This window comes from Scyliorhinus torazame, chromosome 6, assembly GCF_047496885.1.
Source record: "Scyliorhinus torazame isolate Kashiwa2021f chromosome 6, sScyTor2.1, whole genome shotgun sequence".
NCBI classification, from domain to species: Eukaryota; Metazoa; Chordata; class Chondrichthyes; order Carcharhiniformes; family Scyliorhinidae; genus Scyliorhinus; species Scyliorhinus torazame.
The window spans coordinates 181,857,104-181,871,915 of NC_092712.1; the positions used below are offsets into that span (position 1 = coordinate 181,857,104).

The 14,812-nt window shown below is 43.9% G+C and overlaps 1 protein-coding gene across 3 annotated transcripts in view; it reads right to left on the reverse strand.

Annotated features, from left to right (window-relative positions):
- The window catches only part of dgkb (diacylglycerol kinase, beta), a 1,346,936-nt gene that overhangs the window by 684,657 nt on the left and 647,467 nt on the right, over positions 1 to 14,812 (reverse strand). For all 3 annotated transcript variants that reach the window (XM_072509150.1, XM_072509148.1, XM_072509149.1), the window contains 2 exons: positions 13,025 to 13,098; positions 11,170 to 11,244 (listed from right to left, as the gene is read on the reverse strand). In XM_072509150.1, the coding sequence (XP_072365251.1) occupies positions 11,170 to 11,244; positions 13,025 to 13,098 (149 nt within the window). The remainder of the gene's footprint in view (positions 1 to 11,169; positions 11,245 to 13,024; positions 13,099 to 14,812) is intronic.

The window sequence follows — 14,812 nt, forward strand, 5'->3', positions numbered from 1 at the left end:
TCTGGCCAGCTTCCCTCCCCATATGAACGAGGTAATCATTCCTTCAATCTCTCTGAAAAATGCCTTTGGCAGGAAAATCGGCTTGCATTGGAAAATAAACAGAAATCGCGGCAACACGTTAATTTTAATCGCCTGTACTCAACCCACCAGCGACAGAGGGAGACCATCCCACTTTGCCAGATCAGCTTTAACTCTCCCCACCAAATTAGAAATGTTGTACCTGCGGAGCCACCCCCACTCCCGGGCAACATGCACCCCCAGGTACCTAAAGTGAATCCCTGCCCTACGGAATGGCAGCCCCCCCCACCACTGCCCCCACCCCCAGCCGAGACACCACAAAATACTCACTCTTGTCTAGATTTAGTTTGTACCCCGAGAAAGACCCAAACACTCGAAGCAGCTCCAATATTCCCCCTCTTGACACACTCGGTTCTGACACGTATAACAGCAAATCATCGGCATATAAGGACACCCTATGCTCTATCCCCCCCGCACTATTCCTTTCCATACCCCAAAGTTCTTAATGCGATGGCCAACGGCTCAATCGCGAGTGCAAACAGCAGGGGGGACATAGTACATCCCTGCCTAGTCCCACGGTGGAGAGAAAAGTATCTCGAGCTGATGTTATTTGTGTGGACACTCGCCCTCGGCTCCTAATATAGTAGCTTTACACAGTCCTCAAACCTTGGCCCAATCCCAAACTGCTCCAGAACTGTCATAAAGTTCTACCTGGTCAAACGCCTTCTCAGCATCCAGTGCCACAACCACCTCTGTTTCCTTCCCTTCCGCCGGTGCCATAACCTCGTTCAATACCCTTCTAACGTTTGAAAAGCATTGCCTCCCTCTCACAAACCTCGTCTGATCTTCACCTATCACCTTTGGGAGGCACTCCTCCAGCCTACCCGCCAGTACCTTCGCCAATACTTTTGCGTCCACGTTTAAAATTGATATGGGCTTATATGACCCACACTCCGTCGGGTCCTTATCTTTTTTAAACAATTGGGAAATCGATGCCTGCCCCAATGTTTGTGGCAATACCCCCTTCCCTATCGCCTCCTCAAACATCCCCACCATCAGGGGTGCCAGCTTATTGATGTGTTAAGGAAGTTGGTTCAACGTTGACTGCAATTGGATGCAGTGAAACTAGAAACAGGCTTCTGACACAGGAGATAATCCAACACTGTTTTATTGAACTTCCTGATTGCTGTACATAGTCTGCTGTGAGTTGACACTCTATCAATCCAACTGATAACCTCCTACTGGCTTGACCAGACTAACTCTCTACCTCATGGTGATAGTGCTCACTGGCTTGTGCACTCTTACTATCTCAGTAGCTGTGTCCTGTCGAGAGTCTTAATGCCCTGTGTGCTTTAGAGTGGTGGTGTCCTGTCTGGTGATTGGTTGTTGTGTGCCGTGTGTCAATCACTGCTTGTCTGCATCTCATTATATACATGAGTGGATATTATGACACTTATCCTTGAATGTTTTATAATATTTCACCGGAAACCCATCTGGCCCTGCATCCCTGACTGCACCCTCCCAATCACATCTTTTATCTCCTGCTCCACTATCGCTCCTTCTAATGTAGCCCTGTCCCCCTCCCCTAACCTCGGGTACTCCAACCCATCTAGAAATTCCTGAATCTCCCGGTCTCCCCCAGGTGGCTCTGACCTGTACAACCTCATAAAATTCCTCAAAAACCTTGTTAATCAGATCCCGAGCCACCACCAACTTCCCTGTCCTGTCCCTCACCTGAACAATTTCCCTTACCGCTGCAGAGACAGTTTTGTTAATGGCACAAATGTGTATTCAATATTGTATTTAAATCTTAGGGCGGAATACACCTATCCCACCCACGGTGGGTTTTGGTGATGTGAGGGTGCAGAGAATCTCGCCACAGCCGAAATGTTGGAAACTTGTCAGGGTAAAATAACGTTGCAATTCTCCCAATGGCAGGTTGAGCTTGATGTTGGCTGGTGGCGTGCAATCATTTTGGGCCCACCAACCGGCACGACGCGATTCCCGCCCCCGCCGAATCTCCGGTGCCGGAGAATTCGGCAACCGGCGGGGGCGGGATTCACGCCAGCCCCCGGCGATTCTCCGACCCTGCGGGGGGTCGGAGAATCTCGCCCCAGTACTGTATCTGGGGTTGGGGAGTATCGAGGTCTCCTCCCCCCTGGTGCCACACAGAATGGACAGCATTGTTCTGTGGTGCTCTTGCAGCGACTGAAATAAAGATCTGAATTTCAACTATGGGCGGTCAAATACAACTTACACAAGGGGGCGATGTGGAAGGAAGGCTGTGCAAGGAAGAGGGGGAAAGGTGAGAGTTTAGAATGTCAGACAGAGGACCAAGGAGGCAGATGAAGAAGATGAACAAAGGAATGCAGAGCGAACACTGAGGGGAGGAAAGCTGGGCCCTGACAAGGAAACTGCATGAAAATCTCACAGACAAGGGGGGTCAAAGGAATACCACAAGATTTACTGGAAGGAGATGCATGGAATATCCAGATGTGGTGGGTAGAGATCCAAGTGGAACATTGGCTCCTCTTGGGTGGTGGATTGGGGAGAGGAGGGTATTTGAATTGAAGAGCAGATGTCTTCTTGAGGTTGCTAGCCTTTTCCCTCTGGGTTACTGACATCCTGAAAGGTCTGGTGATGATAGATGGGCTGGATAGAATGATATGAGTCTGTTGGACTGGTATTGAAATATGGCGCTGGGACCTTCGAACCCACCAGCTGATAGAGGGTGGACGAATCAGCTGCCAGCCCACCAGGAGACTCAGAAGGGAACTCACCTGTGCATAATTAATGAGGTCCCAGCGTAAAATCTGTTTCCGGATCCCGCCATTTCAGCCAACGGGAAAGGTGCTGCCGGAGCAGTCTGCCAACGCAATTAGTCTCAAAATGGCAAAATTCTGCCCTCACATTTGGAACTTCCAACTTCGTTGGCAAGATGTGTTAAGCAAGTCCATGAGGTTTCTGCATGCAACCTAACGGCTGGGCATCTATAGAGAGATGGGTAAGAGGATACAGGAAAAGAAATTTGCTGATATATTTGCAGAGATTATTGAAGGTGGCAAGGCAGTTTGAGAAAGTGGTTGAAAAGGCATATGGGATACTGGTTTTATAAATAGAGGCATGGGGCTGGATTTTCCTGTGGGCTTGGGAAACTCTCTCTTCACAATTCTCTGCCATCAGAAATGCATACCTGACCCTGAAGTGTGACTTTGCCCAGGATTTCTGTATTTTCAGGCAGGGGTTAAGTTCATAATGTATTTTGCAAGCGGATGAAGTACATGAGGGATATGGGTACAGAATGAAATGAAATGAAATGGAAATCGCTTATTGTCACAAGTAGGCTTCAATGAAGTTACTGTGAAAAGCCCCTAGTCACCACATTCCGGCGCCTGTTCGGGAAGGCTGGTACGAGAATTGAACGGTGCTGCTGGCCTGCCTTGGTCTGCTTTAAAAGCCAGCGATTTAGCCCAGTGTGCTAAATCAGCCCCAGAGGTGGGATAGTTCTCCATCAGAGCAACTCATGCTATCAATGTTGTTGAAAGGCCCTATAAATATCATCCCTCAACCCTTCAACATCCACCCAACCTCATAGCTTCTCAGATCACTCATGCCAACCCTGCACGCTCATCTCCCCATTCACCATATTGCAACCACATACAACTGCCACCATCCTCACCCCAATGACACTACCCCAAGGAACTCCTGCATTGATCTGTGATGCCTCGCTCCTGGAGCCTCCATTCTAGCCTCTTACCATTTCCTTATTTTCGTTGTCTTCATGACAAGGGAATCGAGTGATTCCCACTGTAAAATCTATGCCAAGCCAAAGCTTTACCGCTTACAGAGAATAAAGGAAGTTCTAAAATGCCTGACAGAGTCGTCAAAGTAATATACAGGTTGATGAAGCAAAACTTCCAATGCAGCACACAAAATGGCACCCTTGACTCAGGGTTACCCAACTGGTGCTCATACCACTATGAATATTGCGACAGTAATTATTTGTGGTGCATTTGGAGCTAAAGTTCAAGAAATGAACGAAAAGCTTAGATATGCCCTCTTGACCCTGCTTAAATGGGACAAGTGTTCCAGTAGACCTTAAAGGGGGACTGGTGATTTTCTGGATGAACAATTTGATTGCAATTTGAGACTGGCCTTTTTCACTTGCTGCACATCACTATGCCATTCGATGCTCAAAAGCCTACTTCAAATTGGGGACAGCAATTTACAGGAAAAAGCAGCCTTTTGTGCCTTTGAAACCTGTGACTGACACCTGTATTTAATTGTGAAGGAAACATTTTAATCTTATTTTTGTCTCAGTGTGGACTTTAAAATAAAATATTACTGCAGGCAACAGGGATTATTCTTTAGGATATTTTCACTACAGTAGTGAACCCCAGTAGTGAACCCCAACAGATCCCTAAATATCTATAGCGTAGTGGATAACGAGTCAGAGTTTCAGACTGCTCTGTGGCTAGGCTATCCCATCACACATGGAACTCACCAGAAGGTGACAGGATCCCATTTGCATCAAGTCTCTGCCATTGCCATTCCTGGATATCTCCAGACTGCCTTGTAAAGGGCTCCATCGACTTAATATAAGGAAAATGCCATCAGATATTGGAGGTGGAGAAATCAGGATACCCCACACAGAAGGCCCCATCTCCCCCAGTTTTGTCATGATCCATAGCACTGAAGACCAGTACATCTAATGAAGGTTTGGTGTATGATGAGCATTAAATGTACTTGGAAACAGGTGGAAGGGTAAGTGTCCCTATCCTCTTGCCCCATGCAAATTAGGTGCCCTCCCTCTGACCTTTCAAACTGGTGTTGTCAGTGCTAGAGATCCAGTAGAGTCTTAGCTCATCCATTGTTGGTGCATTGGAGTTTGTATACGAACCCCAACAGATATCATCTGCAAATATCATCCCTAAATATCTATAGCGTAGCATTTTGAATAGGAGACTCACTCTGATCCAGTCAGAAGACATATTCAGTGAAAATGTCTACAGAGTACATGAGTGGCATATAATTTGGAGGAAAAAAAAGTAATTTTCAGATTCCAGAATATCTGGGCCATGGAATATACCCAACAACTGAATAAAATGCCAATATTGGATCTTTGGGGCAACATTAAAGTTCAGTTTCTCAGAGATTGTATGGGGCAGCACGTTGGTGTGGTGGTTAGCACTGCTGCCTCACAGTGCGAGGAACCCGGGTTTGATTCTGGCCTTGGGTGGAGTTTGTACGTTCTCCCCATTTCTGCTTGCGTTTCCTCCGGGTGCTCCTGTTTCCTGTCAAAGTCCAAAGATTTGCAGGTTAGGTGGAGTTATGGGGTTACAGGAATAAGGCGGGGCAGGGGAAGTAGGCCCAGGTAGGATGCTCTTTCAGAGGTTTGGTGCAGACTCGATTGGCCGAATGGCATCCTTCTGCAGTGTCGGGCTTCTATGGTACAGCGTTACAATAAATATGCCCAATTGTCTTAGAACTGAAGGGAGACATTAAACATAACTTTTGTCACTAGTTCAAATCCCTTTTATTCCTCAAAGGAAGAGTTTAAGCTAATTTATTTCCCATAATGCAATCATTGCTGACATTCAGAACTTCATTAAAATAAATACATCACACCAACATTTTGTTTTGTCTTCGCTTGTGCTTGACGTGGGGATTAGAAAGAGACACCATGGGACAGAATCATAAAACAATTTTGTTGAGATCATTTTAGTTGCATGTATTTAATCTTTGAGATAAGAACCATAAAATACTAAAGAGCTTAGGAGATTTTCTTATGACAGAAGCTTTTATTTTCTATATCCAATTTCATCCTAGTGAAGAAATATTGGCATATCAAGATCTTTTTTTTACGACACTGCTAATATAAAGCTTGATTATTGCAACAATTGTCTGCATTGTGTAAATCTTCATGTAATATTTTTTAGTGGGGCAGAATCTGTGGTAAGTAAAATTATAGGCTCGTAACAGAACTGAAGAACCAGCAATGGCACAATTACGCAAACTGTACCTTCAGTTAGCCTGGGAGGCAAGAAATGAACAGGTCCCTGAATTCAGACTTGAATTTAGATTGCAAACTGTTACAAACTTGGACGTAGCCCATCCTTTGGCATTCCTATTTCTGAGATTTAGCTAAAATAGTTCAGCCTGTTTCCCTCCAGTCATTTTCAAGGCGTGTGAATTCTGTTTCCCCCAAAAAAGGAACATGGAACTTGGAAGATGTTTATCTTCCCTGAATAACTTCAGTTGCCCATTTTTCTATTTATGGCAAATGTTTCTCCACTAGCATCCAAAAGTCGGATAACACATTACTCAAAAGTTGCCAGAACACAGATTTTGAAAGCTGCTCACTTAAAAAGAGATAATTTGCATTTATAGATCGGGTAATTTAAGAATGTTTTCAGTGGTGAAATCCTAGCCACTTCAAGGACCACTGAATACCATGGAGCTCTTACTGCTGTAAGTACTTAACATTTAGTTCAAATGTCTGCAAAAGAACTAGGGCGGGATTCTCCAATAATGGGCCTATGTCCCCACGCCAGCGTAAAACCTCTGGCGAATCACTCTGGACTTTCCTTAAGGCCTCTGTCAATGGCCCCCTACCCATGCCGCGTAGTTCTCGCGTGAGAGACTCCCGAGCGATTCGCCGGACCGGAGAATCGCGGAAGCGGCGTCGGACCGGATTTCGGCAGAAACACCCATTCTCCGCCCCCACGCCGATCGTGGTTGCAGGGCGGAGGCTCGGAGAATCCAGCCTTATGCATATATCTCCCGGGCGAGATTTTCCGACCCCCCGCCGGGTCGGAGAATCGCCGGGGGCTGGCGTGAATCCCGCCCCCGCCGGTTGCTGAATTATCCGGCACCGGATATTCGGCGGGGGCGGGAATCGCGCTGCGCCGGTTGGCGCCCCCCCCCCCCCCCCCCCCCCCACGATTCTCCGGCCCGGATGGGCCGAAGTCCCGCTGCTAGAATTCCTGTCCCGCCGGCGTAGATTAAACCGCCTACCTTACCGGCGGGACAAGACGGCGCGGGCGGGCTCCGGGGTCCTGGGTGGAGCGCGGGGCGATCTGGCCCCGGGGGGTGACCCCCACGGTGGCCTGGCCCGCAATCGGGGCCCACCGATCCGCGGGCGGGCCTGTGCCGTGGGGGCACTCTTTTCCTTCTGCCTTCGCCACGGTCTCCATCATGGCGGAGGAGGAAGAGACTCCCTCCACAGCGCATGCGCGGGGATGCCGTGAGCGGCCGCTAACGCTCCCGCGCATGCGCCGCCCGGAGATGTCATTTCCGCGCCAGCTGGCGGGGCACCAAAGGCCTTTTCCACCAGCTGGCGGGGCGGAAATTAGTCCGGCGCGGGCCTAGCCCCTTAAGGTTGGGGCTCGGCCCCCCAAGATGCGGAGGATTCCGCACCTTTGGGGCGGTGCGATGCCCGACTGATTTGCGCCGTTTTGGGCGCCAGTCGGCGGACATCGCGCCGTTTCCGGAGAATTTCGCCCATGAATGCCCACATGTATAAAGGTGTATTTTTTTTCTCAATTTTTCCTGCCCTGCAATTAACTGGTTTGATATAGTCACGTTCAAATACAAGGCCGGTGGAATGAGAAAAGAGTCATATGAGCCTCCAACATTGCCTGGACCTTCCAGTTTTATGGGTTTGTCACTTGATGAGAATTAACAGATACAACTTAGCCATGGAGAAGCATAAAAGCTATTTACTACAACAACTCAATTCACTGAGGGTTCAATTTTTACATTTCTATTTTAAGAAAGGATTTTGTGCCATTTGGTTCACCTTTGGAACGCTGTTTGAATCCAGTTCAGGCAGAATGAATATTAATTTCCTGTTTTTACCTAGCTCTTAATCATTGGTGAAAATTCACAAAATATCACTCTTGCGCAGAAAAATGTTTGGGGGAGGAAAGGAAGAGTCATACCGATACATAAACATGGACTCCTTGTGAGTGAGTGTTGAAATAAATCACCCTGACTAAATTTCATGTCGGAGAAATTTCAAGAAACCAAATAGTTTTTTGAAAAAGAGAATTGTAGCCTTCTTTTTGTTTTGGCAAATTATTCTCATTCTTTGGATTCCTGAGAAAAAGGGACTTTTCCAATCTACAGGACAATGCTGTCTACCCCTCTCCTATCCTAATGAAAGGAGAAGGACATTTGGAATTAGATCTACTTTTGGGGCCTTTAAGGGAGTGATAATTTGACAATGGGAGGAAAATGAGGCAGGAGGAATGTTTTTGTTCTTTCCATCTCCTTAATGTGTCTTCCCTTTACCTGCAGCTGCTGGAGGCAGATGTACTCTGCCCACCTGCCTTCCCCGCTTTGGGCAAATCGTGAAAGATTCCAGGCAACATAAAGTGCGAGACATGAAGCCAGATTTCTGAGGAGTTGGGCTGACCCTGGAGACCAATAGAAATGCAGGCAGTGCCCAGATTCATAGGTCATGCCCCCCATTTCTGACAGATATTTGGCCGCAAGTAGAAGGTGGCAGGACATTAATCACACAGGCAGGAATCCAGAACTCAAATTAATGCTGAGTCCAAATAGACCCCCCACCTTTGCTCTTCTAAGGGTCTTAACCCCCAATGTGGGAGTCACAATTTTATGGAATGGCCAGAAATGCCCCTGAAGGGCAGTCATGATCTGAAGTTTGTTTTAAATCCCCATGAAAAAAATAAGCTGTCAGTTGGAGTTTTAAAAAATTGACAGATTGACAGACTATCTGGTGTAGGTTACAAAGAGCTTTGACCATCTGTTTCTTCAGTTTCAATAGAGTACTTTGATGACATTTCCCAAGGATCGTTAATACATTTGAGTCTTTATGAATGATTGGCAGAGTCTCAAAAGCTACAAAAGCAGGGGGGTGCTAAGTTCATATTTGGATTGATAGTTGCAAAACTATTAAAGGAAGAGCTGCCTTTAATGTGGTTACCAATATTTTATAACTGATCAAACACCTGAGGGGACTCAGAATCTTTGAATGGGTTTCATGAATGGGAGCTTTTTCTTTAGTATCAAGTGTGAATGAGTGAGAATTTGATTAAATTTTAGAAATCTATTTTCATCGCTATGTGACGTTTAAGGCCTGTTCTGATGATACTGGGTGAGTTTCCATGGGGAGTATGAAATGACATATGAGCACATTTGGTGTAGGGTGAGAGACACCGGGCCTTTCTAACCAGCCCACCTCAACACTGGACACCCCCAAGTCCCTCCTTCCCAATGACTGCATATTATCTACTTCTGGGATTGGTGAGCCCAAGCCTATTACAACCCTGTCTCCCCAGAGTGAAAGTTGGATGCAATGGGGTCCACTAAACTGAGGCAAATTTGCCAAGTTGGGAAATTGGCTTTTGGTATTGAAAATCTGGTGCCTGGCGTTACATGTTTCAAACCCTTTGAGCCTGAGAATTGTTGCTTTCCACATTACATTCTGGGTATCACTAGGACTCACTTCATACCAGCAAGGCTGGAGCCATGCTGTACAGCTCCTGTATACCTGAGTCTCAGATCCACTGGCATCCTCAGCTGCTAACTCAACATGAACTGATGGAATGTAGGCCAAGTGTTCTGCATAATCCTCTGTTGGACGCCAAAGCCCATATTCTATCCAACATCAAGTGAGTCTATTTCTAGTTCCAGAACATTGTCCTTCCCCTCACCTTCATCGCCATTGACTACTTATCCATGCTTCCTCCCCTCAAGTTTCAACTTCCACAATGCCCTGGCCTCACAAACTCCGCTCTCCAAAAAAATTCAAATTCTTCAAAAAACTACCACACACATCGTATTTTGAACTAAGTGCCAGTCCTTCGCACCTGTCTCCTGATTTCTTGAGTTCAAAAACTTGCTATATATCCTTCCACAGCATCACCTCGTCCTAACTCTACAATTCGATGAAGCCAGCATGCAGCTGTCACTCTTTCAACTCAGCCCATCATCACTTCACACCCATCTTTACATTGATAGTAGAGTCTTAAACTGTCTGAGTCTAACACTTGGATGGTCTCTCTTCCCTTGTTAACTCACTGCAATGAAAAATGTCCTCAAAACCTCCGTTCTCATGGTTTCAGTCACTGCGCCAACTCCTCTTCTATTAATGCTCTATGCCCAATTTATTTCTGTGAAACACCTTGTGAGGTATATTAACTTAGCATGCTATGTAAACGCAAGTTGTTGAGCTTACCCTTTCTTACAGAATTCTGAAAGACAACTTGTTCATCCTATGTTATTTTTTTACTTTTTTAGAATAGAAGGTTCAGAAGAAGTACATTTGTTCACTGTAGTTCTGTTTATATTTTACAGGAAGGACTCTCTATGGTTGAATGGAAAGGCAGACGTTTTAGATATCATACTGTTGTTTGTGAATTAGGAAACAGATGTGTCTGGTAATCTTGCCTCAGGCTGACTAAAATCTTGTAATGTTTCTGTAAGGGTAAGATTTATCAGCTTGCACATCCCACCCTGCTGGGAACACAGGGTATCGTAACAAGCAGCACAGTGCATAATTCATACAAGATTGTTCTTTGCTATTTGTCTTCAACAGTAATGAAACATGTCAACTCCTAAGATATAAAAAGTTTCTACGCCAATTTAAGTGACTTCACTGTCTTTAAAAGCACGTAAAATTAAGTAGATTTTGATTATATTATGAGCTGACAGGATGCACCAACAAAATACATTGTGCCATAATTATTTTATGAAGAGAATATTTTTTAAAACATTGCAGTTTTCATTCACCTTATAACATTTCGAATTAGACTTTTTATAGGACGTAATTATTGTTATATCTGTAATCTGTAAAGTAATTTTAGTCTTTGGAAATGTTGGTGCGTATCGTACCAATAAACAAATGTTCCTTTCAAACAACTTTATTTTAAGTCTCCGTAAAATATTACAAGTCAATTTATATTAGGTAATTCAGCTTTGAAGAACAGGGTTCCATTTCATAAATGTGAATTTTTTTTTTAATAGGTGGTGTGTAGATGATTTGTAACTAGTTTCTGTTTTTCTAAATATCTATCATTTTGTTCAAGATAAATATTTATTACAAAACTTCGACGTTGAGAACCTTTTGACTTCCCAACTTAGATATGATATTTCTAGCTGCTGCTTTGGTGTTACACTTACCCTGGCATTGGTCCACTACTGGCAAGGCTGTAAACTTGGCGTGGATTCAGAAGGAACTGGAATTTTCTGAAGATTCTGTGAAAAGAGTATAAATATGCTATCCATTTCCCTTTCAGGTGTTAGATCTTTGTTTCAGCTTTTTTTAACACAAAGTTGAATTTGATAAAATGAAAAGGAGGCTTTGTAGACAAGACAATGCATGTGGATTCATCACTTAATGCAGAAGTGATCTGTATTGTTACTGTAATCATTTTAGCTTTAATGATGATTTATAATGAAGGTCTTTTTCAGGAGTGTGTTAGGGTCAAGTCTGTACTGGTGTCACACCTAATTAATGTCCCCAGGCAGTGTTCTCACAGAAATGTGAGTTGAAGCAGTGCACAAGTCACAGGGGAGGATAAATGGAGGCACTTGTAGGGGATATTAACTAGACACGACACTTGTACCAGGTCATTTGTTTTCCACACTTTGTTTTTACTGCGCTATTGATGACTTGCAATTTTAATTGTACAACATTTAGTATTTCTAACAACTGAATGGAGTTAGAGAAAGATAATATTACAGAAGTACCTTGTCGGTTTTGTTTGTTCAGGTTTTTTTAAAAATGCTTACTGAGTGGTGCGGTTTCATGTGTCAGGGAAGCCGAAGATCTTAAATAAAAACTGAATTGGTTAACTGAAAAGTATGCTTAATTAATATTAAATCTGAAAATGTAAGCAATCTGACTTTTAAAAAACTGCATAGAATATTACATTGGTCATTTAAAAAATTGCCAATAGATTAATTTTTGAAGATATTTAGAAAAGTGGTGCTGCACTGTTCGCTGTTAGACATAACCATTACCCACTGGAATAAGCAGGAACATGAGAAAGCTAACATAAATACAGTTAGTATACATTTAAGACAATGCAGAACCACATAAATTTTCACAATTTGTGTCCCTCAGTTACAAACATCTCTGCATATAAAGGACATTGACTGCAGTTTTCACCAAGTTTAAATGCCATCAATTATAGATTGGCAACAAAGGCCACAGAATTCCTCACTACACCATGCCTGATGATGCCCTACAATGCTGACAACTCCAACATGTTTCTGAACAGTGGGAGGGTGCCTCATTAGCATGGGGCTGGTGGGAACAAGCACTCCTCTGGCAGTCACTTACCCAATGCTCATAAAAAGCCTCAGAATTTCCTGCCTTGAGGGTGGTGGGGGCAAATGGTATTCAAATTCTCCATAAGATCACATCCCACTCAGATCACTGAGCATCCTGATTAAATATTTTCACAAATAGTTTTGGAAACCTATGGAGGTCCAGTTTATTCCTTAACATGACTTGGGGATTCGTTGTGGACTCTACATTCACCCTTGCGGAGGGGTATCATTGGCTTAGCAAAGCTGTTGCCACAGAAACATTTTGCCAGGCTGAGGAGCATGAACTCCTGGTTTAAAAAGACCTCGCCCTTAGTTCCTCCCTCTGGTTGTTATTGCCTTTTAAAGGGGTAGGCAGTGATTTTGCCTCTCTCAAGGCAGCTGGAAACCTTCTAGAAATGGTAAAATTCCATTTCAACCAGGTCCTTGCACTTTTTTGGCAGAACTGTTGTGTAACTTCAGGTTGCCAAAGGATAATTTGTTACAATTTTGATATGGCAGGATGACCCCTTGTGATTAGCTAAAGCCGATAACTGGCGTCAGACATCGTTTCCCAGTGTACAATTCTCATGACATTAACAACTCTGTAATTATGAAAAGTTAGCATTGCTGCTGAAAGCTGAGATCGTGGTTGTACTTCTGTCCAAATAATGCCATTTCCTTTTTATAGAAAAATTATAAAGAGCAGAAATTGGATGCTCACCTCTCTCCCTGCTTCCCACCACTTTTGGGGTTCACAAACACGAGGAGTGGATGCGTTCCTGGAATTGGTGTGATCTTTAAAAAAAAACATCTGAATTATGAGATGTTCATGCAATGATCACAGTCTAAGGTTTTTCTTTTTTACGTATCCCATTTTATTTTAAGAAATGTTTGAATTCCATCAGGGTTGTGTTGAAGAGGTCACTCAGTGCAGGTGGTGGCATAGGGTGTTGCCACTGGACTAGTAAACCAGAAACCCAGGGTAGTGCTCCGGGGATTTGGGTTTGAATCCTGCCACTGCAGATAGTGAAATTTGAATTCAATAAAAATCTGGAATTAAAAGTCTAATGATGACCATAGCCGATTGTTGTAAAAACGCATCTGGTTCACTCATGTTTTTTAGGGAAGGAAATCTGCCATCCTTACCTGGTCTGGCCTACATGTAACTCCAGACCCACAGCAATGTGGTTGACTCTTAACTGCCCCCTCATGGCAATTATGGATGGGCAATAAATGCTGGCCCAGCCAGCCACATCCCATGAACGAATTAAAAAAAAGATAAAATGGCAGCACAACCCTCCCTCTGAACTACTCTCCGTAACCCCTGGAGAGACATCTGGACTCAGCCGAAACCTTCCCCACAACAGTGCAGTGACATCAACAACTCAACCCAATGATGCTTCAAAGTCATGTCCCAGCTCAGAAACAACACCAAATGGAGCAGTTAAGATTTCTACTGAAGTAAAGGACCCCAAAATTTGAAACTTTTTAACAAAATCCCAGTACCCATTACAAATATTCAAATATTTTAACAGGACACGATTGATCATTTTCTTTGAGCGGTTTGACAATTTTCTGGAGCAATTTTAATGATCTATTTTTGAAATTTATGAAATTCTAAAAAACAGCAAGCTCTCAAAAAACAATTATTAAGCAGCTTCCTTTTCCACGTGATATCCTTTCAGCAAAACATGTGCAACAAAAGACGTTTCTTCGCAAAAAGGGAAGGGTTAACAAAATAAAACTCTGAGAAGGCAGTGCAGAATTACAACTTTCTTGCCTCATCGTTAAGGTAACAAGAATCTTGGAGTCAAGAATCCTTCATTAGCTTAGCAATGTAAAAACATTACTGAAGCACACTGGGTCTGATTTTTACTATGGTCGCACGGTGTGAATGGAACAATCGGAGTATTCAAATATCCTCAGGTCATTTACTGCCTTTCATTTATGCTGCATATGTCCATCCATTTGTAACAGGTGTTGAGTGGGTAGATGGACCTGCTCACCTTGAAGGAGTTGCTGGAACTGACTCAAATAAAAAGACTCTCCATCAATTTTTTTGTGGGGTCAAAAGCCTCTCACTGCCCAGATCATATTTCGCTGAGACCCAGACAATTGGCCAGCTCTGCATAGGATCCGGCCAATTTCCTTCCCTCTTCAGTTGAGGAGCTGAGAACGGGCCTGGTCTTTGCAGCTTGCTGCTTCAACGCAAATCTAGCGCAGGTCTCAAAATGAATCAGGGCTCGTGTCTGTCCCTTTTGCACCAACAATTAAAATCAGCTCCATTAATTCCTGTGGAATATTCTTGATTTCTTTATTTTGTGTTCGATTATTCACAAAAACAGGCTATTAAAACATTCAAACCAGTTAAACATTTCACATTACTTTCATTAAAAACAACCAATGCAGGAATAATGCATTATTTTAAAAATCATGGCAAAGCAAGAAAAACAAGAGCTAATGCTGCAATTTATAGCGAAACCATGCAAGCTTGCATTTCTGAGCATAC